The sequence below is a fragment of the Desmodus rotundus genome, chromosome 7 (assembly GCF_022682495.2).
Source record: "Desmodus rotundus isolate HL8 chromosome 7, HLdesRot8A.1, whole genome shotgun sequence".
Lineage (NCBI taxonomy): Eukaryota > Metazoa > Chordata > Mammalia > Chiroptera > Phyllostomidae > Desmodus > Desmodus rotundus.
The window spans coordinates 114,561,827-114,584,797 of NC_071393.1; the positions used below are offsets into that span (position 1 = coordinate 114,561,827).

General features: G+C 45.8%; 1 protein-coding gene across 14 annotated transcripts in view; it reads left to right on the plus strand.

The window, feature by feature from the left end:
- Positions 1 to 22,971, plus strand: part of RGS6 (regulator of G protein signaling 6) — a 464,787-nt gene that overhangs the window by 379,346 nt on the left and 62,470 nt on the right. For all 14 annotated transcript variants that reach the window (XR_011651449.1, XM_045201344.3, XM_053927871.2 and 11 more), the window contains 8 exons: positions 1,300 to 1,406; positions 2,646 to 2,697; positions 8,307 to 8,371; positions 11,944 to 12,020; positions 14,380 to 14,461; positions 15,837 to 15,911; positions 16,644 to 16,742; positions 17,831 to 17,892. Coding sequence is in view for 13 of the 14 variants with exons in the window: in XM_045201344.3 (XP_045057279.2) it covers positions 1,300 to 1,406; positions 2,646 to 2,697; positions 8,307 to 8,371; positions 11,944 to 12,020; positions 14,380 to 14,461; positions 15,837 to 15,911; positions 16,644 to 16,742; positions 17,831 to 17,892 (619 nt within the window). In the remaining variant the exon portion in view is untranslated. The remainder of the gene's footprint in view (positions 1 to 1,299; positions 1,407 to 2,645; positions 2,698 to 8,306; positions 8,372 to 11,943; positions 12,021 to 14,379; positions 14,462 to 15,836; positions 15,912 to 16,643; positions 16,743 to 17,830; positions 17,893 to 22,971) is intronic.

Below are 22,971 nucleotides of genomic sequence, written 5' to 3' on the forward strand. Positions count from 1 at the left end.
GGAAATGAGACAAAGGCCCTGGGAAGCCAGGCCTGTCTCACTTCCACCCCCCTCTCTCTTCCTTCTTCCTATCTGCCACATATCTAAGCAAAAGCCTTTTTGCCTGAAGAACGAAGTGAGTTCTAGCTCCTAGACTGGTGACAGAAAAGTCACCTTCTTACTGGAGTTTGCTCTTCCTTTCCTGGGAAAGGAGCAGCTGCAGGTGATGAAACATCCCTTTCGTGCTGGACCCGTGGTTCTTAAAGCAAACGGGTCATCACTAAGCGAGTAAACTAAAACTCCTTTCTTTTGATCCCACCAGTTACAAGTATATGTTCCTTCTGAAGCAGGCAAGGTGCTTCTTAAAAAACAAAACGCCTAGATTATATGCAACCTCTTGAAAAGTTGACAAGTAAAGCCAAGACAAGTCACTTAAAAAAATTAGAGCTTGTGAAATTAATAATTCCTAGAGACTCTTCTTGGTGTCGATAATTTCCACCTCCAAAAATTAGTTTTTACCAGTAAGAGTACTTTTCTGTTTGTGAAGAATGCTTTTATATGATCATGCATGGTAGAATCATTTAAATTTATTGTTTTCCTTAGCTCTTCTCAGAATATGCATAAATATAAGTTCCTAATGATTTATGTGAATGTATTTATGGTTGGTGCTAAATTAACAAACCATGTTCATTGTTGCAAAAATATAAATATTTTTATCAGACTGGCCTCCCTGTGCCATTGCCCACTACACAAGTCACCACAAAATTGAGGTTTTCCTTTATGTTCAAAAGAGAAGGGACTGTCACATGAGGGAATGCCATGTGAATTCAAAGTCTCTACGGGCAGGGAGGCTGCCTGCTCATTTCTGAGGGTAACAAGAAATGCTGACAATAAAAATGTGAGTCAGAGCTGCCTGCACTTAATGAGTACTGACCCTGCACCAGACACTGCTCAGCACTTCATGTGAAATATCTCAGTTAAGTACCAGTTTATCGACACCAAGTCTCATGCTCTTAACCATGAGCACCTTCTTCTGGAAGTCTTGGTGGCGGGGGAGGTTCCAGCAATGTCAGCCTCACAGTTGGCATCCAGAGAAGTCCCAGACACATGGCAGCACTTCCCAACCATTGACATCTTCCCCCAGCCCAGTGCAATCATACCATAAAGTTATCAATCAGTCAGTCAGTCATGCAGTTATCCAGGGGTGATGAGAGTTGACTTCGGGTTGCCTTTCAGCTCCCACAGCCGACATTCAGCTAAGTAGCCCTGCACTCTGACAGCTTCCTCATTACTTCTCTCTCTTACGCCCTGTCCCCACAGGGGAAGCAATACACTTGGGAAGCCTCATAGCTGCTCAGGGCTACGTCTTTCCCATCTCGGACCATGTCCTCACCTTGAAGGATGACAGCACCTTTTATCGTTTCCAGGTAGGCCCGCCAGTTCCTCCTCCCAGAGAACCTTTTCTTCTCGTCACCCTCTGGTCGCGGTTTAGAACCGCATACAAATACTGGGGGCATTGAAGGGAGCAACGCTTACCTCCCACCAGCTCTGGGAAAACCGAGAAAACTTTTGTCTGGGCCATTTATTGCTTCACCCAAACAATACAAAAAAGCCCTCATGGAGAACTTACTATTTATTGGGCAATTTATCCATATTTCCTCATTTATTCTGAAGAACAAGCATCTAGGGGACAAATGTCACAAATGGGAAAACTGAGGTGTTCAGAGAATTAATGGGGCACTTGGTGAATCTGAGAGACAGCCTTGATTTGAGCCTAAGTCAGCCTGATAGCAAAGTCCGAGATGTTTCTACTGTATCGTGCTGACTTCCTGACGTGACATTTTTGTTAGCTACCTACTAACCCTTCACACCCATTTTCCACTGTTTTTCTCAGATCCTGTCCTAGATCTGGGGCAGAGGATAAGGGGTTGTATCAAGGTCAAAACCAAAGGGTTTGGAAGCAGAGCTCTTCAGACAAGGCCAAAGGGTATCTTGGTCTGTTCAGGTCACCATAACAAAATACCACAGACTGGGGGAGGCTTACCCAACAGGCATTCATTTCTCACAGTTCTGGAGGCTGGAAGTCCAAGATCAAGGTGCCAGTAGTGTCTGGTTTATGGTGAGCACGCTCATCCTGGCTTTCAGACAGCTGCTTCTTGTTGTGTTTGAGAAAGAGCAAGAGAGATGCTGTTTCCTCTTATAAAGGACACTAACCCTATGGGATCGGGGTCCCACCCTAATGGCCTCATTCAACCTTAATTACTCCCGTACTCCAAATACAGCCACACTGGGAGTTAGGGCTTCATTATATGACCTTGCAGGGACAAAATTCAGGACCTTGGGGCTTGTACCCAGTAAACCATGCCAGTCTGACTTCTGTAGTTAAACTTCTTTTGTCTCAGGATAAGAAATTTTTGCCCTGTAAACTAAGTTTCTCACTTTCTCATTTATTTTGTTTACCTGGTTTCATTTCTCAACACCTAGATTAAAATATTGACTGGCCTCGGCTGCATTAAGAGCAGGAGAGGGTTGGGCTGCGGTGTCAGCATGAAGAAGAGGGAAACAGGGCCTGTCCTGGGTGCAGGGGAGGGCCAACCTTGACCCCTAGGCAGGGGCGAGCAAGTGCTGGCATGCTTCTGAGTCCTGACACCTCTGCTCTTTTGCAGGCTCCATACTTCTGGCCTTCGAACTGCTGGGAGCCTGAAAACACTGACTATGGTGAGCAGTGAAGCCACAGCCCACACTTAGTGTCACTCCTGGGCGTGCAGAAGACAAATGCCTGGTGTCTAGTGACCAGCGTGCAAGAGGAGGAAGCCCTCTGCCCTGCTTAGCCCTTTGTCGTACACTTGACATGTAATAAACATCCTGTTCCACATAATGAAAAAAAGGCAGAGGACCTTGAAAGATGCAGCCGTTGGAAGGAAGTGGGGGGGAGGAAGAAGTCTATCAAGGGTGGCCACTGTGTTCATTCTGTGGGACCATGGAACATTGGGTCCTGGGTAACACTGTAGAACAGTAGCTGTTGACTGTTCCCTCCTGGGAGGACTAGATCAAGAGGCCACCTCCCCCTGACCCTTTCTATTCTCACAGACTTGCTAAGGCTTATTGATAACTCATTGGTGTTTTTGATCGTTGGAATTTATGCAAAAATGGAGACAGATCAGAGAGGGGTGTACAGCAGTTACCCTGGCCTAGGACAGCAAACAGTGGGTGAAGTTGGGAGCTGGGTAAGCAGGGAGTTACCTTTGTAAAGGGAGGGGTCATTAGACTCTTGCCGTATACTCTCTGTGGAGACTTTATTTCTATGTGCCAATCCTCTAAAGGAGTAATATTGACCCTCTACTTCAGATAAAGAACCCGAGGTCCAAGAGGCCACCTCCTCACCCTTATCACACTGTGTTCTACCTGTCTGGAAGCTCCATGGTGGTGGGACTATTCCACCTACTTCACTTTCTTATCCCCCAGTGCATGCCAGAGGCATAGCTGGTACTGAGTATTTGCTGATGGTTCTGGTTCCTTATTAAAGGTTCTTAGCAACAGAGGAGCAGAATTTGACCTCAGATTGAGTGGCTCCAAGGCCCATGCTCCTATCCTGGTCTCGTGCACAGCATCATCACAGCAGCACCCACCCCTTTGCACAGCATCCTCATCACTGACTTAGCTACTGGGCAGTCCACAGTGGCTCTCCTTGGCCCTGTGACCCCTGATGAGAGACCTGCAGCCTCTCCCAAGGCAGAGTTAGCTGCAGTGGGTGGGGTGGGGGTGGGGGCCGTCTGGGAGACCCATGCGATAAACTACACCCTCTGGATTACCCACGTGAGGGCAGGGTGACTAGCAGTTGGAAGCAATCCTCAGGACGGAATGTGGATAAGTCACTGCCTAATCAGGATACAGATGTTCTTTTTCCAAGTCTGGAAAAGGGCCCTTACCCAGAGGACAGACCCCTCTGCTGTCTCATCAGCTGTCTGCAGGCACCATGTGGGTCTCTCTGGGCCTGTGCTGTGCCCTAAATAATGTGAGAAGTGGATCCAACAAGACTCCTGGCTCAGAGTGGGAGCTGCATTTGGCTGCTCATGAAACAAAGTGTTTCTGAGGCTGAAATTTTGCTAACAAAAGCCCAACTTGGAATTTGAATAATTGTAGCTCAGCTTCACGCAGCAGCCATGTGCCCTTGTGGATGTGGAAGCCAACATTTTTCCAGGCAACAGGGAAGGTGGGAGGATGGTAGACCAGATAACTGGGCCCAAGTAAGATTAAAATATTTACTTAAGTATAAAACATAGGCCATCTGACACTTCATACAACAGGCATTATTTCCCTTTCTCTACAGATTTTCTCCGTTTTGTAATTTTAGTTGTGTAGCACACATAGGAAGAGAAATAACAGCTTATGTCAGGCTCTCATTAAAGCAAATTATTTTTTAATTCCTATGTCTCGATTCTGGCAAATCAGATGAAGTTAAGGTGCAGGACTCAAAATCACTCACAGCATTTCCAAAGCAGTTTAGTCAGAAAATAAGTATTTACCAAGAATTCAGCACAGTGGGCCCTACATTGACTAGCTCCACTAGCTGTGTGACCTTAGCAAGTTACTTGACCTCTCTGTGCCTCTGTAACCTCATATTAAAAGCAGAATGATAATAGTAGTTGTCTGCTAATGTGGTTTTGTTAGGATTAAATGAAATGCAGGTGAGGCCTGGTGTGTGGCACATAGTTGGGAGTCCATCAAACCACAGTGGTGGTTGGTATTGTTACTCCCAGGTTGATGTTCTGTCTTATTGGTTCTGTGGTGGCCCTCTTGCCAGGAAGGATCTGAAACTGAGGCTAAGAATTCAGAATAGGTATGGTTTGGAGTGGCAAAGAACCAGGAATTTTCATTCATTCAACAAACGTTTCCTGATCACCTCCTCTGTGTCTAGTGCTCTGTCACAGGTTTAAGTGAGTCACAGTCATGCCCTCCAACATTCCAGGGAGGTGGCATGTGGGGGTGAGAAGGGCATAGCAAGGAGTCTGATCTGCGATTCAAAGGTTTTAAGTTGATGAAGAAAGATTGAGAAGGTTGAATGGTTTGGGAGGGGCAGATTTATTTAAAAAGCCTTCATGGACAAGGAGAGACATTTAGAATGGATCCAGCAGTTTCAGGGAGCCATTGTGGATCCCCAATAGTGGAAAATGACCCAAAAAGGTTTCTTCATTTATGAAATGAGGATAATATCAGAACCCACTCTGTAGTATTATTAAGTGGACCTGTGAATGTCAGGAAGTGCCTGGCATTCAGGGAGCTTCATGTACATGGTAGCTGCTATTAGGGTGATTTCCGCAGCACCTAAAACAGGGCTTGGCACATAAGAGACATTCAATAAAAATTTTAATGTGTAAATGAATAAGTAAATAGGACAATGAATGTCATAGTAGAAAAAGCTCTGAACTAGACCTTAATTCTATTTCCACCTCCTCCACTAACTAACCCGTGAGTAAATCAATTCACCTCTCTTGGCCCTTAGTTTTCCCAGCTGTCAATGAGGGGTCTGCACTTGATGGTTGCCAAGGTTACTTGCAATGCTAAATTTCCATTGTTCTAGAAAGTAATCACAGAGTATGGGGAAAATAGAGAAATACATACTTTCTACGTTCCCTAGTTGAGGAGGTTGAGGTAAATAATGATGTCGTCACTAGTAAAGACAGTTCGGAAAAGGAGTCAGTTTTTTAAAGCACACTGAAATAGGATGAGGTCCATTTTTTTAAATGTTTAATTACACATGTAGCACATGAATCCATTCTGTCTATAAATTGTGTTCTATTTTTTGACTTTATATTTTAATTTTTAATTTTTAATTACAGTTTACTTTCAATGTTATCTTGTGTTGGTTTCAGGTCTACAGCATAGTGGTTGGACAGTCACATACTTTACAAAGTTTGCCCCCCCCACTTATATTTCCAGTACCCAACTGGCACTGTACAGAGTTGTGACAATATTATGGACTGTGTTCCATATGCTGTGCTTTCCATCCCCGTGACTATTTTATAACTAGCAGTTTGTACTTCTTAATCCCTTCACCTCTTGCACCCAGTCCCCAGGCGCCCTTCCCTCTGGCAACCACCAGTCCGCCCCCAGGAGCATGTTCTATTTTTGTCATGGTGATACACCGAGAGCTTGTGGTGACAGTGGGTCCTCCCAGTGAGACGCCAGTCAGGCAGCAGTGCCCGGCGTGAGGGCAAGAAGACAAAGATTTTTTTATGAGAAATTAAATATCCAAGAAAGACCAACATCTGAGCTTAAAGCCAGTCCCCCAGATGCCCTGTTACAGGACTGGCTGTTGTTGCCAGCAGTCATTTGATTGGTCAGATGTTAGAGCAAGCATGGTTGAAGGCACCATGGTAGTGCAGACAAGCCTGAGGCCTGTGCCAGGGAGAGGTCTGTTCAACAGCTACATCCTACCCCCCTAGTTTTGGTGAACAGATTCCCTGATATGTGACATCAGTCACAAGGGAAGTGGGCCAAGCTTCCTTCTTTGGGTTGCCTCCGGTTCCACAGACCACCTAACTGGTGGTCCATGAGAGGTGCCTTCATCAGACACAATGGAGAGCTGTAGCTGCTCGGTTCATTGAAAAAGTTGGTAAATAGACAATCATGAAAAATGATATAGACATACCTTAATGACTTCATATTAATGTAAGATATACAAAGGAATATTCATTTGGCAGCCTTTCAAGGTAGGACCAAAAAGTCACTTTGATTATGGGTCCCAATAATTTGTTTTTTTCTTAAGTAAACCATACTCAAAATAAATCATCCAGTTTGGGCATCTTTAAGGCACATAAAGGATTTAAAAACACTTTTGAAATAACCTGTATGTTACCTCTCTGAAAATTCTTGTAATTTTTTCTCATTTTTTTCAGTTATTTCACCTGTCCCAAATTCATCAGCTGTTGCCCTAGCCAACTCCTCTTTATCAAGTTTGCTCTGAACCCTTCAATTTCACAAGAACAACTCTCCCTTCTCACATTCATTGCATCAGCATGTGTAATATTTAGGGCACTGACATGAGTAAAATAACAGGCATGCCTAACATGAGCAGATTTGAGAACAAACACAACTGACTCTCATCCACCTACAACTTGACTGGTGTGAGCAGAAGTGTGGGCAGACAGAGTAGGCTGCTAACTACAAGGTTCCGGCATATTCTAGGCTGCTGTCAGTAAATTTTTCAGACCACATGGAGGAGGTCATTTAATTCAGCCAGGAGTTGACTAGGTGTCCTAGTGTACTTAAGTTGTCAAACAACAAATAGGTCCTCCCCAGCCTTCCCCTCTGATTATTCTATTGTTCATTCATGCCACTTATCTCTTGCCTTCTTTGGATTGGTCTATGTGGCACTGGAGACAAAGGGAGATACAAAAGGAGCAGAGGTAGGAAGTGATAAAGGTCATGTTTGAGGAAGAATGTCCTGGCAACTGAGGGCCAAGAACCTGTTCCTCCGCTTGGGAAGAGAGACCTGAATTGCCCTCTGTTCATTGGCTCCAAAGGCAGACCAGGCCCCAGGCTAGGTAGGACACAGCCTCTGCCCTCCAAGAGCCTTCAGCATAGAGCGGGGCACCGTCTGGGAAGCCCACTATTACAGTGCACTGGGATTAGGTTCCATGGTTGAGGATGGATAGATGTGACACCGAGCTGTCTGGAACACCACGCTGGGTCTTCAAAGATTGGTAGGAGGTGGCCAGATAGACAGAGGGAAGGGAGAGGGGAGAAGGAAAGGGCTTTTGTGGAGCAGACACATTTGCAGGGGACTGGAACTGAAAGACATTTGGTAGTCTCACATGCCTGAGTGAGAAAGGAAGAGACAAGCATACTGGATCTTAAAGGACCAAATACGCTACTCAAAGGAGCCCAGCCTGTCTTCTGATGTCACTGAGGAGTCAATGCAGGCCTTTTAGGCAGGAGGGTAACATGGTTATATTTTAGAAAGAACACCCTGATGGAGCATGTTTGGGGTAAAGGAGAGTGAGGAGGACGGAGGGGGGTTGTCTGAATTAGAAGATAGGGTCCTTGCCTGATCCTGACCTGCAGAAAGACTCCTAGAGATGGGGTGTCATGGATTCTACATAGAAACATGTTCTTCACAGCACAGTGCTAGGGACTTAGCCAGCTGGGCTGGCTGGATGGCTAGATGGCTGGATAGGTAGATGGATGGATGGATGGATGAGTGGATGAGTGGATGGAAGGATGGATAGATGAGTGGATGGATGGATGGATGGATGGATGGATGGATGGATGGATGGATTTGTGATTCCACCACACATGTGTTGTAATTTCTCTTTTTCCCTCAGCCATCTATCTCTGTAAGAGGACAATGCAGAATAAAGCAAGGCTGGAATTAGCTGACTATGAAGCAGTAAGTATGATTATTTTCCAGAGTGGGTATGGGAGGAGAATACAAACATATCTGCAACTGGTATTGGCTCACATTTTTCCCTCTTCCACACCCCAATCCTTTCCAGACAGTGGAAAGGAAATCTCTTCTATTTTCCCTCACTTGTTCTGAGATCCTCTTACCATCACAATAAAACTGCATCTTCATGTAAAGGACTCTCAAAACTTGGCAAACAGAAAACAACTAAACTTATAAATGGGCAAAAACTTGAACAGCCACTTCACCAATGAAGACAGAGGGATGTCTAATAAGCACATGGAAAATGTTCAACGCCATTCATTAAGAAATTACAAATTAAATCCATGCTGAGATACCACTACACACATATTAGGATGGCTAAAATAAAAAGTACTGATAATGCCAAGTGCTGATGAGGATGTGGAACAACTGGAACTCTCCTATACTGCTGGTGGAAATGCAAAATGGTACAGCCACTCTGAAAAATGGTTTGGCAGTTTCCTATAAAGTTAAACATATGGTTACCATATAATCAAGCAATCCTATTAAGTCAGAACTTAGGCTCACACCAAATCCTGTGCACTAATGTTCATAGTAGTTTTATTTATGATGACCAAAAGCTACATACAACTCAAATGAACTTTACCAGGTGAACGGTTAGCTAACCTCTGATATGTCCTTACAGTGGAATACTACTCTATGGTGAAAAGGAACAACCAAGTAATATATGCAACCACTTGGATGAGTATCACAGACATGTTGCACAAAGAAAGCCTGTCTCAAAAGATTACAGATTGTGCTATCCCATTTATGTGACATGATTTTAAATACAAAACTATCATGAGGGAAAACAAATCAGTGGTTGCCATGAGTTATGAGTGGAAGTAGGATGTGGCTATAAAGAGATGGCATGAAGCAGTTTGGGGAAGTGAAGGGACTATTATGTGTTCTGATTGTGGTGGTGGTTACATGAAACCATACATGTTTTCAAATTCATAAAACTGTACACCAAAAGGAAAGAAGTAAATTTAGTATATAATGATTTTTAATTTACTATATGATATATTTTTAATTTTAATTGCATCTTTATACCCAAGTCACCTTTGCTTGGCAGTAGATGCAGAATCTGAAGATCAAATTTAATCCAGAAGATAAGGTAGATGAATATCATATGAAGTATATACTTTCCCAGCTGCCTCCTCCTCCCCCTCCTTCCATAAGATGTGATTCCATGCAAGAACTGGAGGCCCACCATCACATTCATATCCATTCCCATTAATGGAGCCAGTCTCAAGAGAACTTGATTTTCACAAATAATTTTTTTAATATTTTTAATTTTTGCTGGCAGAATATTTCCCCCAAACCAAACTTTGTATGGGTCTCTGAGAGTGGGGGAAATGGGCTAAATTTTCACAAACCGTCCAGAGGAGGTGCTGCTTAGCCATGAAATGACTGATGGGGCTGCAACTGGGAGGAGGGGAGGCATTAAGGGCAGTGGGGTGTTCTTCTCTGGATAATCCAGCACTGGCAGCACCTTCAGACCCTCCCACCCACCAAATGCTTCTCCTGCTCTCACTGCCTCAGTCTTCCAGAGCAAGCACGATGTCCCACTCTGCTAGACCTGCCCCTCTTGGGTCCTGTGCTCAAGCCAACCAACCTACAGATCCACTGCTCCCCTCTCCACTGCCCAAGAGGAATATTCATGCCATCCGTGTCACAGGACCTGGGCATGGCCTTCCACCCCCTTTGATCCCACTGGCATCCCAGGACCTGTGCTTGGGGGAAAATAGTGAGCGAGGATGTGGTACAGGCGTTTACACAGAGCCTCAGAGCCTGGCTAAAGTCTGCTTATTCGTGGGAGCCATTAAACATAAAAATGTTGGAACAGTATGATCTCTCCAAGCAAATCCTGGTATGGCTGCTCTGTTGATCTGAGCATCCTGGGCACCCAGTCCCTGCCCCCATCTCCCTCCTGCGCCCACAGTCACCCCTCTTTCAGAAGACTGCTGTCTTACCCTGTGTGCACCCGGTGCAAAGTGCTTTAACCTCGCCGTGACTAGGTCCCTTCTCTAACACGACCTATAGAGAAGACCAGACTGCAGGAGCATGTGGCCCTCCATCCTCTGTCTCTCTTCCTTGTTTTTTCCAAGTTTTAGAAAAGGTCCTAAACAGCAACAAGACATCATCACCTCTTAATATACTTTATTCACTTGTTTCTTCTCTTCTCGTTCTACTTTGGTATTTGTGAAGAATATGTCATTAACATGTTTGTTCAGGTTGAAGTTCTGTGTAAACATGCTTAGAAACAAAAAAAGTATTTTGTTTCCAAAATGCAGTAATTTTATTATTACATATTCTCTTGGTAAAAACAAACATTTAAACAGCACAGAAAGGAGAGAAAATAAGTTGCAAGCCATCTCCCCAAAGCTGATTCCTGTACATACATTTTTTTTCTTTACAAAAAGACGTGAACGATACCATAAACATTATTGTGCAAGCCACTTCTTTCCCCAGTCTTGTACTGTAAGTATGTTGAGATTCTTTTCATGGAAGTAATAATGATCTACATTATCATTGTAATGGCTGTCTAGTATTCCATAGTGTGACTGTGCCGTAATTTATATAACTACTCCCCAAGTGACTGGCATTTAGGCATTACCAGCTTTGCTTCTGGTAAACAATGGAAGAATCAAAAGGACAGTTTTTTTGAGGTACTTGTACACGAAGCCTAAATAACTGAATTTCCATGTGTTGATCTTCAACTGAGGCTCCTTTTGTGTTAATAATCCACTAATGGGAGTAATCAATTTGTGTTGGCATGAGCTCTATGAAAATACATAGCATAATGTGGGCTCCAGCCCTGCATTCCATCAGCATTAGGCAGATCAGTAGGGGACCTGTCAAGCGCCCCTCCTCACTGTCCTTTGTGCCGCTAGCTAAGTCTACAGACGTAGAGAAAAGGCTTCTTCCCTCTTCCTCTCAAGGCGGCTCTGGCTGCCTTTTCTTTCTTTCTGTTTGGGGGTTTTCCTTTCATGAACATCACAAACATAGATCTTTCCTTTTTTCCCCACTGCTGAACCTGGACTTTCAAAGACATTAGTGCCAAGTCCTCTGGGTTCTTTCCTGCCCCCTTCCGAGACCCCTGCTGGGAGATGAGTCTTGAGAAATCCATGCTTAGGTTTGCTCTCGGAGATGTCCAGTAGGTTGCAAAGACTGCCTTGTCCCTTCCCCAAACCCTGCATGCACAGCCACAAACCAGTTACCCGCTCTTCAGTAGCCTTTATGACAAAGGCTGCTTGAGTTATGTTCTTGCAAAGCACACGGAAAGAGAGGCATCAGGTGAACCACAGAGACTTCAGACTTAATGGGTATGCAGATGAATATTAATAGTCATGCTCCATACAGCAGGGTCTGGTGCAAAGTCAAATTGGGTTCATGTCCAGTGGATTTAAAGTGGGGCCCTGCTATTTTGTTGGGAATAACCAAAATAGATGGCTGCCCTGTAATAAGCATAGTCGTCGATGTGCAAACTTACGATGATTAATGCCTTCTCGTTCATTTTCATTTCTTATTAGGAAAACTTAGCAAGACTGCAGAGGGCCTTTGCAAGGAAGTGGGAATTCATCTTCATGCAAGCAGAAGCCCAAGTGAAGTAGGTGAACTGAATAGAGACCCTTGCAAAGAGAAAAAGTCTCTGGAATTTGGAGGTGGTGTGAGTGTGGGGTTGCCAAAGTTCTCCTTGCACGGCTGGCCAGTTGTGGTTAGTCACTGCCATCTCTCTTGAGAGCATCTGAGTAGAAATCAAGGTCATCTTTGTAACCAATGGCACTGTGAAATAACTTCAGAAATGTGTGTTCCCCCAGACAGTAGCGTTCCTCCCAACTGTAGACCTTTGGTTATAAGAAGATGTACTTATTCCCCAAAGAGATGTTCAGTTCTTCTGTGCTCAGAGGCTGAAAAGCATCAGGCCTGTAGATCTGGAGGTTGTGGCTTCACAGGAAAACATAGTTTTAAGGAGGCCAACAAGTAACCCCTCACCCAATTTCACACCCCCCCTAAGGGGTTCAGAACCAATCAAAACTAAGGTATGGAAGTCAGACATTTGGGGTTCAAAATATCAGATTATCACTGATAAAAGCTAGATATATAGCACATGACTTTGGATCCGTGGCCATAGACCTCTACCCTGGAATTAAAATTACCCACGTGGGGCAGAGCTGGATGTCCACAGGCACCCCCACCAGGACAGAGTTGACCCTGGTAAGCTTACTGTGTGGAGAGAACAGGCATTCAGAAAGAACCAGCCTGAGCTTGCTCAGTTTCTTCTTTCAAATCCTCGAAAAAGTTAAGTCACTCTTCCTGCCCTGGAGTACAAGAAATGAAAAGAGAAAAGTCAGAGTGTTTTTCCCATATTTTTTCCTCCCAGAGAGTATAGTGGAAATTCCCTCCTCTCTAAGGAAACAGGAGAAGTGGGCAGTGAGCATCCCCAGCCCACACACACGGTTGTCAACCAGGTTCTTTCAGTTCTGGACCTTAGACTTGCTCAGGTTGGATTCCCCCTTAACCTTTCCCCCAGGGGTCTGTGGCTTAGTCAGGAGGGTTAACAAAAGAACTGGGTCAGAGGAGGGGAGAGAAAGGAATGCTGAGCTGGGCGAAGGTGAGTACCTTTTCTCTGGGCACCATTGCACCTGAGCAGAGCCCCCCTTGGGGTCTTCAGGGGACCCCCTTTGCATTCTCTGGGCACTGTTGCAGCCCATCGCCCGGGGCCAGGTCTCCGGCTGTGTGGGTGAGCACTGATCACGGGTGTGGCTAAAAACGACCTGAGATCATCGGGTCCAGTGGCCACCACAGTGCCATGGCCCTCACCCTCCCTTTGCAGTCTCTGCCTTCCTCCCACACGGGATTCCAGGCACCTGCTGCCCACCCCGGTGCTCCCAGCAGCCTCTAAAGGAGATGGGCCCCAGGCACTGGGTGCTGAGCTGCATGCAGCAGGACCCTGAGGAAGGAGAAAGTGGGAGGGTGGGTGAGTGGGTAAAACAGAGGCAGAACTGAGCCTATATACTCAGAAGCCACCGGGAAGCAGAGAAGAGCTAATTTGTGCCTTTAGGATCACACAACATAGCATGTTGTAAAAGGTGGGAAGATTGTCACTTTGTACATATATGGTATTTCTTGATTAACTTTTTTATTAACTCTGTGATTACATTATAATTGTGGGCCATTTAAGTGCATGGTAATTATCACAAAAATCACAGGGTGATTATGGGTTTATTTCAGTCCAGTAAACTAAATTGCTCCCAAGGGAACCAAGAACCAGAGGTTACGTGGCAATTAACCTGAGTTACTTTTTACGCAGGGAGATGATATGAAGTAATACAGGCTTTTGTATTTTAAAGCCTCTTATCTATATTCCTGATCAGCACATAGAATCTGTCTTTGTCACCTGCAATTTCCCTCCACAATCTGTGCCTCCCCCAGCTGAGGCCAGCGATACTTGCCTTCTGAATCTCGTCACATGCTAGGGCTATTACTCTGCTTTTAGAAAACCAGATGGTTTAAGTGACTCTTAAAACACATAATTGCAGCATTTTGAAGACATTTCCTACTGACTCAGAGTCTAAAGCTAACTTTCAGATTGAGGATGAAACACTGTGAGCCTATGGTTAGTCCTTCCTGGAATTTGAGTACACAGTATCCACTTTTGATTATCAATGGGTGATTCAGTTCTCAATAATCTAAATAACGACTCAAATGGACAGGAGCATCCCTGTCCTCCCTTGGGCCCACCATGTCCATTTCACACGTGTGGGAGTTAGCAATCTAACCTAAAACAAGTTCTCTCACCCTGTGCAGACTTCTTGAGGTTCCCGTGGGGGACTTGTCCGCCCGTACTTTACCGCTCTGCGCAGAGCAGGGACCACGCAGGTGCCCATTGTCCTGTGTGCGCTCAGCTCACGGCAGCAGGGGGCACAGAATACGAAAGATCCAATTTCCTGCCCTTTCTCTTTCAGGATTGATCGGAAAAAGGACAAGACAGAAAGGAAAATTTTGGATAGTCAAGAACGAGCCTTTTGGGATGTCCACAGGCCAGTGGTGAGAAAGCCCTGCTTGGTTCTCTAGGTTTTCTTCTTTCCGCACTTCCTTCTTGTGAAAGAAATGACTATCTTTAGCCACCAGATGTCTCATTCTTTAGAAGATTGCTAAGGTTTGTGAAGTGGTTTTGCCATTGTTTCATATAATCTCAGCAGATTTTCTGGAATGTGTGCCAGTTCTACCTTTTATAAATCATCCATCCATGAAAATACGGAATTGAAATTGGGAATTCCACCTGGGACCTTGGGGCCCCAGCAGTTTACAGTCCCAAAATAAGCAATCTCCGTATTTACTGTTGTTCAACTCTAAGTCTTAGAATATTCCACTTCACGTGCAGCCGGTTCTTATTATTCACAGTTACGTTCCATGAAATGGCTGCAAACACTGACTCCGCGAATGCGGAAGCACTGGTTTGAACCATTGCATCAGCGGATCGAGGCCTAACCGTATTTAATGGGTGTTTCTGTCTAAAGACGCCTTACTGTATGTTGTGGACTCATGAACATCGAACTCACAGCCAACAGCGCTAGGTCTCGTGCCAGAGTGAAGCTTATCTAACACACGTCTTTTATCCATAAGGCGCGTAGGAACCCTAGACAGCCCTTCAGCACTATGCTTGGCGGCCATTTTGAACAACAAAACCACCAAGAAAAAAAACACAGAAATGTGCAGAGTGGCACTACACAGACCTTGGAAAGGACACTTACTGACAGTATCGAGAGTTCAAACAAGGAGGCAGAGTGTCACCTTATCTGACCTCAGCTGGGAACGCGCACAGTGGACGACTCCAATATTTGCGACCCTGTCAGTCCACAAATGACCACAAACGCACCCCAAGTGTTGATTTAGGGGTTGTAAATAAGTTTTAGCAGGTAGGCAAATTCACAAATACGAAATCCATGAGTAATGATATCTGACTGTATTTCTGATCTCATATCACTAACACAAATCTTGCATTTCCCTCATGAAATGGAACTAAAATGAATAAACTATTTCAGCCATCCTAAAAACGGGTTAAGAGCAAAACTAAAGAAATAGCTGATATTGGAACGTTTTTAGTTGGTTAAAAACTTGAAATAACAAAGGCTGTGACTGAAGCGACCTTGTCTCTTCGAATAATGCGTTTGCTCTTATAAACTGTGCCCTATACTTTACATAGCATCCTGAGATGAGTAAGCTTTTATATTTCCTATGAGAACTCTACACAGGAACACATTCATGTCTTTGTAAAAAAAAAATTGTAAATGGCAAAATGGAGATAATCATGCAGTATACGTAATGAGAAAGATAAAGATTGGCTCTGATGCCGTCACTTGGGCTAAGTTGGAAGGGTGATTTTGACTCAGTAATTTATGTGATGATTCTTTTTTCTCAGCCAGGCTGTGTGAACACCACAGAAATGGATATCAGAAAATGTCGACGCTTGAAGAACCCGCAAAAGGTTAAAAAGGTTCGCTAGTTGAGCTGAATTAAAAATTTTTGATGTGAATGGCCCTTGACTTCAGCTATGCATTGTATATACCCTTTGGGGTTTTGTTTCTTTCCCAAAGCAAAGATCGTCTTTAATCTGTCTCTAACACTAGGAACAGCTTAAAAAGTAGCCATAGCTGTGGGCGGGCATGTGAAGAAACTGAGGCTAGAAAACTGTTTAACTTAAAAGCACAAAATCTGAAACCCTGCCATCTCAAGTTTGTCCAGATGGGCACATCATGTGCAGGCCAACGGAGAATCTACAGACCTTTGTGCATAATCTTCCGCAATTGTTCGCAAACTGGCTTGTGTCTCAGAATCATCTGGGGCAGTTGAGAAACATACAGGTTCTTAAGCCCCACCCACAAAGATTCTGACTCAACAGGTCCACATGGGGCTGGACAATGTGCATCCTTACCAGGTGCCCCAGTGATTCTTTGCAGATGGTCTATGGACCATGTTTGGAGAAACACTCGTATACAAGGAGACCATTTCAGCTCAATAAAAGGACGGACCTTCTAGCAGTGGTAACCCACAGATCAGGCAGGGCTGCCTTAGAGACAGAGTTCCCACCGCTGGAGAAATTCAAGCAGAGGCTGATCATTTATTGTTGGGATGTCAGCGTGGGATTGGAAGCAGTGGATAAGTGGTTGAGCTAGCTCACCCCTAAAGCTCAAGGGTGCGTGACTCTGTCTTCTTGCTTCTTCTGTAGTCGGTGTACGGGGTGACAGAAGAGTCCCAGTCGCAGAGCCCTGTGCACATACCCAGCCAGCCAATCAGGAAAACTACAAAAGAGGACATCCGGAAACAGGTAAATGAGTTGGCTCCCCCGCTCCCAGGAGGAGATGTGGCAAGTTTGAAACCCTTTTAGTGTTCATCTCTGAAATGTTAGTGAGCTTTGAGTTCCTGGAAACCACAGTGGAACCCAGCTGTGGGGGATTTGAGCCTTTGAGTGCTGTGTGTGAACAGCCCATGGAAGCCTGAGAGCAAAAATTCTCTACCAAGGTCCTTCAGCAGTTAGGAGAGAAGGGCGTAAGTGAGTTATCGCAATGCCGTGGGGTGACTGCTATAGTCGGGTCTCCCCAGGAGCTGGAGCAGGGAGGGCCTCATGTTACAGGGTCCTTCATAAAATTGTAATGTGCTTCCAGAGTAAGCTAGTCCAGGACCACTGACTTATTGCCGTGATATAAAAGGACCGTTTACGAATAAGGTGAGCTCCACTCCCAAAGCCATTGCAGTATTATTTGGTTGAATGTTATGTCATGATGAAGAGTTAACTGGTCAACCCAAGTTAGGAGACAATAGCCTGTGATGTTACTCCTTTCTGAGGTTCACTGATAATGAAGTAACTTCAAGTCTACTCCTTACATTATGCTCTACTGGCTTCTGAGCGGGGGCACCCCAAGGAGTTAAGTGCCTGCCCTTGTCAGTGTATTCTTGGGTGGGAATGAGGAAACAGATGTATGTAGAACAGCTATTTGATGATTATGTCAAGTACATTGATCACATGGGTGTGACGTAGGTGTGAAAGGCGTGCCAAGGAAGATCACTGGAGATTAGTCAAACCAGGTGTTACAGTGTGCGTATCACCTGTCCATGCTGTTGCTGAGCTTTGTAGAATAGGTACTGCCTTCAAGCTTGTGATCACTTTTGGGGATCAAGACCTCAGCTATAGCACAGCACTGGAGAGTACACGGCAGAGGCTGAACTGTGAGCCCCGATGGCAGCAGGAATCTTCAAAAGGGCAAAAGGGTTGCTGAAGTGCAAAAGTGGAGGGTTGAAGTCTGTCCAGAGGAGGTGCTAGGATCTTGGTAGAAATACAGGATTTGGGTTCCTGGGATAAAAGGAGAAAAAGAAATTCTAGTTTGGTCTTAACACCTCTGTTATGTCTTTCCCCAGATAACATTTTTGAATGCACAGATTGACAGACATTGTTTAAAAATGTCAAAAGTGGCTGAAAGGTATGTTTCCCTCAGTAAAACCACTGCTCTCTTCTAACTTAACCGAGGAGAAGTGTTACGGGGTATGGCTAATAAGTGTGTACCATGCCAAGAGGCAGACTGGAGGCATCCCTTAAACTGATGGGTGAAAGGCCACAGGGTCCAAGTGCAGAGCGTACAACCGAGACAGCAGACCTCCCCTGAGTGGCATCAAGAAATGTTCTGCTGCTGAAGCTTTTCAGGACCTTGTCAATCAAGGTCAAATGTCCTTAAAAGCTACATAATACTCTTTTGCCTTCAGCCCCTTGATTAATTTAAGTGGAATGGCTCCCTTTTCAGCTATAAAACGCCCAGATTCACTTTATAGCAGGAAAGAAATCGTGTGCTAGCTGTGCAAACAGGAGGGGCCTGAACCATCAGGAGGCGTTCTGCCTCCACACACCATCAACCACCGAACTGCATCAAATCAACTGCAAAGAAAATATCTGGCATCTCCAGCCTGGCTTCCGCACAGCATTTGTGCTACAATCTGTGTCAGGAGCTGGTTCCACTCTGTTAACTCGTGGGAGACTCAATTTTGTCAACTAAATGATCTGTTTTTGAACTCTCAGTGAAGAGGGGAGACCACCTAGGGAATCTGTACGGAATAAATCTGATTGGGCAGCATGCAAACTGAACGTTTTTTCGTCCATGAGCTACTGTTAAAGCGATGACCAATATCTGAAGGATCAAGGGCTTAAGTCGGGTCCTAGTATTTATTGGCTCTGAGAGGAAAGTGGGTCTTTAAGCCCAGCTCACACAGGGGGCTGGATATGTGTCCCTATAAGCCTTTACCTGCTGGTCCCTTCCTTCTAGATAAATAACAAACTGAGGCTAAGAAACCCTTCCGAAACTCAAAGCCTGACTTAGTGCCCTGCCTTGAGGGGCCCAAGGACATCCTGGATCAGGGTTCATGTCTTTGATGGCGTCTCATACCTAGCCCAGCATTTCTCAATGGTGTCACTATAGACATTCTGAGCTGAATACTTCGTTGTGGCAGGAGGTTGGCCTGTGCATTGTAAGATGTTTAGCAGTATCCCCGACCTCTGTCCACCTCACAGTTGTGAGAACCAAACATGTCTGAGGACATTGCCAAATGTCCCCTTGGAGGGCAAGGTCGCCCCCATTGAGAATCGCCGATACTCCTCTTTTCCCCAATGCAAATGCTTCAGGAGGTGGCCGTGGCTGGAGCTCAGCTTACACGGACACCAATCATTCTCTAGTCACAGTTTCGGCCAACTCTGCAGGCTATGGAGCTGCCTCACTCCACTGTCACAAAGTGGGGCTTTGGTTTAAGTTTAAACCAAAACTTGGTTTGGTACTCAGTTTAAAATTGCTTTTTAAATCTCATCGTGGTTGCCTTTGTCCTGGGAGGGTACTGGTGAGTGGCATAGCTGGGATGACCTTAACTTCTTTGATGTGAGGAATGATGAGCTACTTTCTCTGTGAACAAGGGACAAGAATGGCCGTCCCAGGATACTGTGAGGGGCGGTGCCAGCACTGCCTGCCTTCAGAGGGCACCTGAGAGTTGGCAATCCCAGGAGAGTGTGTGTGAGAGCATCTTTCCCTGGTGCTAGCTGCTTGGGTCCAGTAGTTTTGAGCATGATGATCCAGGGGAGGGAGGGGGATGAAGCATGGAGATCCCCAACCCTAGCTCTGGGGATCTGGAGTCAGTGGTTCCAGGTAGATCTAAGGAACCTGCACTTTGTATAATGTGCAAGTGGACTGACCAGGTCTCTGAGGACTAGGTGAAGCCATTGTCCACCACTTAGAGCTCACCTTGGAAGGGACACCCAGCTTTATCTTACCCTTGTGTTCTTGGTGGAAGTGGGGCTCTTGCGGTGCTAACGGAAAAGAATTTCCTGAGACCCGCACAGGAGGGTGTGGCTCTGTGGTATGGTTTATTGATGATGTACAGTTAAAGGGGCTCCCCTCCTGACTTTTCAGTGTCCCATCTCCACCTGTCTGGCCATGGAAAAAGTCCGGTCTTGTCTTCAGTAGGGCCAGGACAAGCCACTGTGCAGAATTTCTGCTCCATATTGAAGTACAGTGCAGTCCAGCTTCCGGCTAGCTTAGGTTTTCCAGCTGTAGTCCACTGCCACGTTGCAGTATTCAGGCTCCCTCTTGGAGGCCCCGGGAGAACAGGTGCATGCAACATGTGAGTGTGGGTCACAAGCAAGAGGGCGAGCTTCTTTGTCCCCCTGAGTTATTACCAGGAGCTTGGGTTTGTGTCAGATCAGGTGCTTTCTCAAAATGATCAATCAGCTTCCCAAGTTTCCGTGGGCTTTGGATAGGGTCCATTCCCCACTTAGACTGACAGGCCTCTATGGTCCAGCATATCGCCATGGACTCCCCAAATAATCCAACAATCGAGAAGAGTGTTAATTACCTTGGTGGAGCAACGCTATAATCCCCTGGGGTGTGAAGCTGTTGCTACCTGTCTACAGCTTCCCAGTGCATTAAGCTCAGTGTCTGGTTCCTTTGCTCCCCTTTCCTTGCTAAAACCTACAATAACACTTGGGGTGTGAGGAAACAGCCTGAACCAGTCAGCACTAGGGAGGCCCATGCAGGCTGGTGTGCTGATAAGGGAAGAGAGATGGCCACAGTGATGGAGGGGAGCCTGGTACGGTCCATTGTTTGTTTGTTTTCTTGCTGTCGGGGGGGCCCCACCTGGTGCCATCTCATTTTGCTCAAGAGGCTACTCGCTTTGAAGAGATTATTCCAACAACCACTCTTCCCTCCCCAGTTTGAAACTTTCATGTGTCTCTGCCTTGCAGAGACTGGATTTTATGCCCAGCAGCAATAACTGGCAACTTTTCAATGTAATACAAGGGTTTTTCATTAGAGTCACCAGGAAACTCTCAGATAGAGAGGAGGAGGGAGAGGAACGGGTGTTAGCAGGAGATAAAGCAGCCTGGAGCCTTGGTCTGCTGTGGGCTGTGCTGGGTAAGGGGCAGGGAGGTGGCGCCGGCAGCTGGCTTTGGGTACAGACTGCTTGGCCCCCCAGAGGTGAAAGCTGAGCTATCTCAGGTGGGTGCACACATCCCCATGCAGGACCTGGTTTCCTGGCCTGCTTCAGGTGAGCGTGGTAATTAGCCAGAAGCCATCAGTGAAAAGGCCTCATCCCCCTGAGAACAAGTCCACCCCACTCTTCACTTAGTCCCCTGGGCACTGATGTCGGGAGAGGTGGGAGTGCTGGTGATTGTGAAAGGCCAGTCCTAAAAAGTCCTAAAAAGGTCAGGGTTGGGTCAAAAGGTGCTGCCAGACTCAGTCAGGAAGGGAATAAGAGAACTCACAAACTGAAGGCACAGAACAGAAGTTTAGGGGTGGGCGTGGAGCCAGCCATTGGGTTTGGATCCTCCCTCTGTAAAGGGGAGAGAGCAGTAATACTTAGCGTACAGGGTTAATGAGTTAACCCTTGGCATGAGCTTGGCACCAACCACACATACCATGAATGTGAGTGATTATTATTATTGTCCAGTGTGGGGCTAAACAGTGCTTTGGAAAGGAGCAAGTTCAAGGACATGAGATAGAATGAACTGGGTGTATGGTGTTCTGAGAAACAGAGGAAGGGCAGGCTGAGGAGTGAGGCTGGACCTACAGGTGGCAGCTCTGTGCCAGTGTACTTCTTCCCTCCCTCTTTCTTCCCAGTCTCCTGAACAGAGAGCCCTGCCCTGCACACTGCCTAAGGCTGGCCCTGCCATCCACATGTCTGCCCCCCTGTCTGCCTCCTATGGCACCAATAACGTGGTGCCTTTGGGGAGGGTGAGGCCGTGCAGGAAGAGGCTAGTTCTTCTGCACAGATTTTCTCCGGCCCACTCAGTTTCAACTATTCTGCCCCCATTGTCCCCACAAGTGGTTAAATGTTTCCGAAATGCCAACATCCTGGCAACTAAACTACATTTCCTAGGCTGCCTTTTATAGCTGGAAACAACAGTACAAAAGCCAGTCTGAGGTGTTACCTAATTTTTGCTTCAGGAAGTACAGTCCCTGCACACACAAATGAATTCTCCAGATAAATAACGCTTAACACCTTAAGCTTTTTATTGACACTCTTGTAAACAAGAATCTGTCTTCATTGTGGTTCATGCGCTTGCCTTCTTAAAGAAAGGACACACATTTCAGTTAATTTTTCTGGATGGCTCAGGGTCAGTGTTCTTACACTGCACTTTAAAATTCTGTCAGCGTTCAGGGTCTTAAAAGTGCCACAAACTGCTTCCCTTTCCCCACAGCCCCAGGCTATTGTGTCCTTTGAGTCTCTGCTTCTGCTTTTTAGTTGTTGGATTGTATTCTTGTTCCTGTCAACCTACTTGTCTCCAGTAGCCCTTCCTGCTCCCTCAGCAACTCCCATTGCCAATCTGTGGCAGACCACATGTAGCAGATAGCTATTGCTGCATAACAAAACACCTCAAAAAATGCAGTGGCTCCAAACAACAGGCAACTTATTGCTGCTCACGTGTCTCTGTGCCAGCTGCCTCTGCTGGGCTCCCCCCAGGTGTCTGCATGCAGCTGTGCTTTGGGTAGGCAGCCTGGTGATCTTGGATGGGCTGTCCCACATGGTCAGCTTTGGCTGGTTTAGAATGACCTCAGCTGGGACAACTGGGCTCACACAGTCTCCCATCCTCCAGCAGGCTAGTTTCACTTGTTCACATGGGGGCAGCAGGATTCCAAGAGAGAGAGAAGCAGCATGTCCAGTCTCTTGAAGCTTGGAACTGGCACTTAGTCACTTACACTGCACTTTATTGGCTAAAGCAAGTGACAAGCCGAGAACAGGTTCAAGGGCTAGGGAAACAGACTTCATTTTTTTACATTGATCTACCACACTCGGAAATCAAATAACCAAGTTCCTTAGCCTTCATCTCAACACAAGAGTTCACTGAGAGATGCGCTCTTCCGAATAACAGACAATGAGCCTTGAGGCATGGAGCTTATTTCACTGTGGAAAGAGGCCCTTTTGCTCACATATCTCACTATGTTCTCTCAGCAATTTAAGTTGTCTAATAAAAGAGGCCTTACTCTTCTTCGTGAGAGTCCTCGAGGAGCCCCTTCTTTACTCACCCA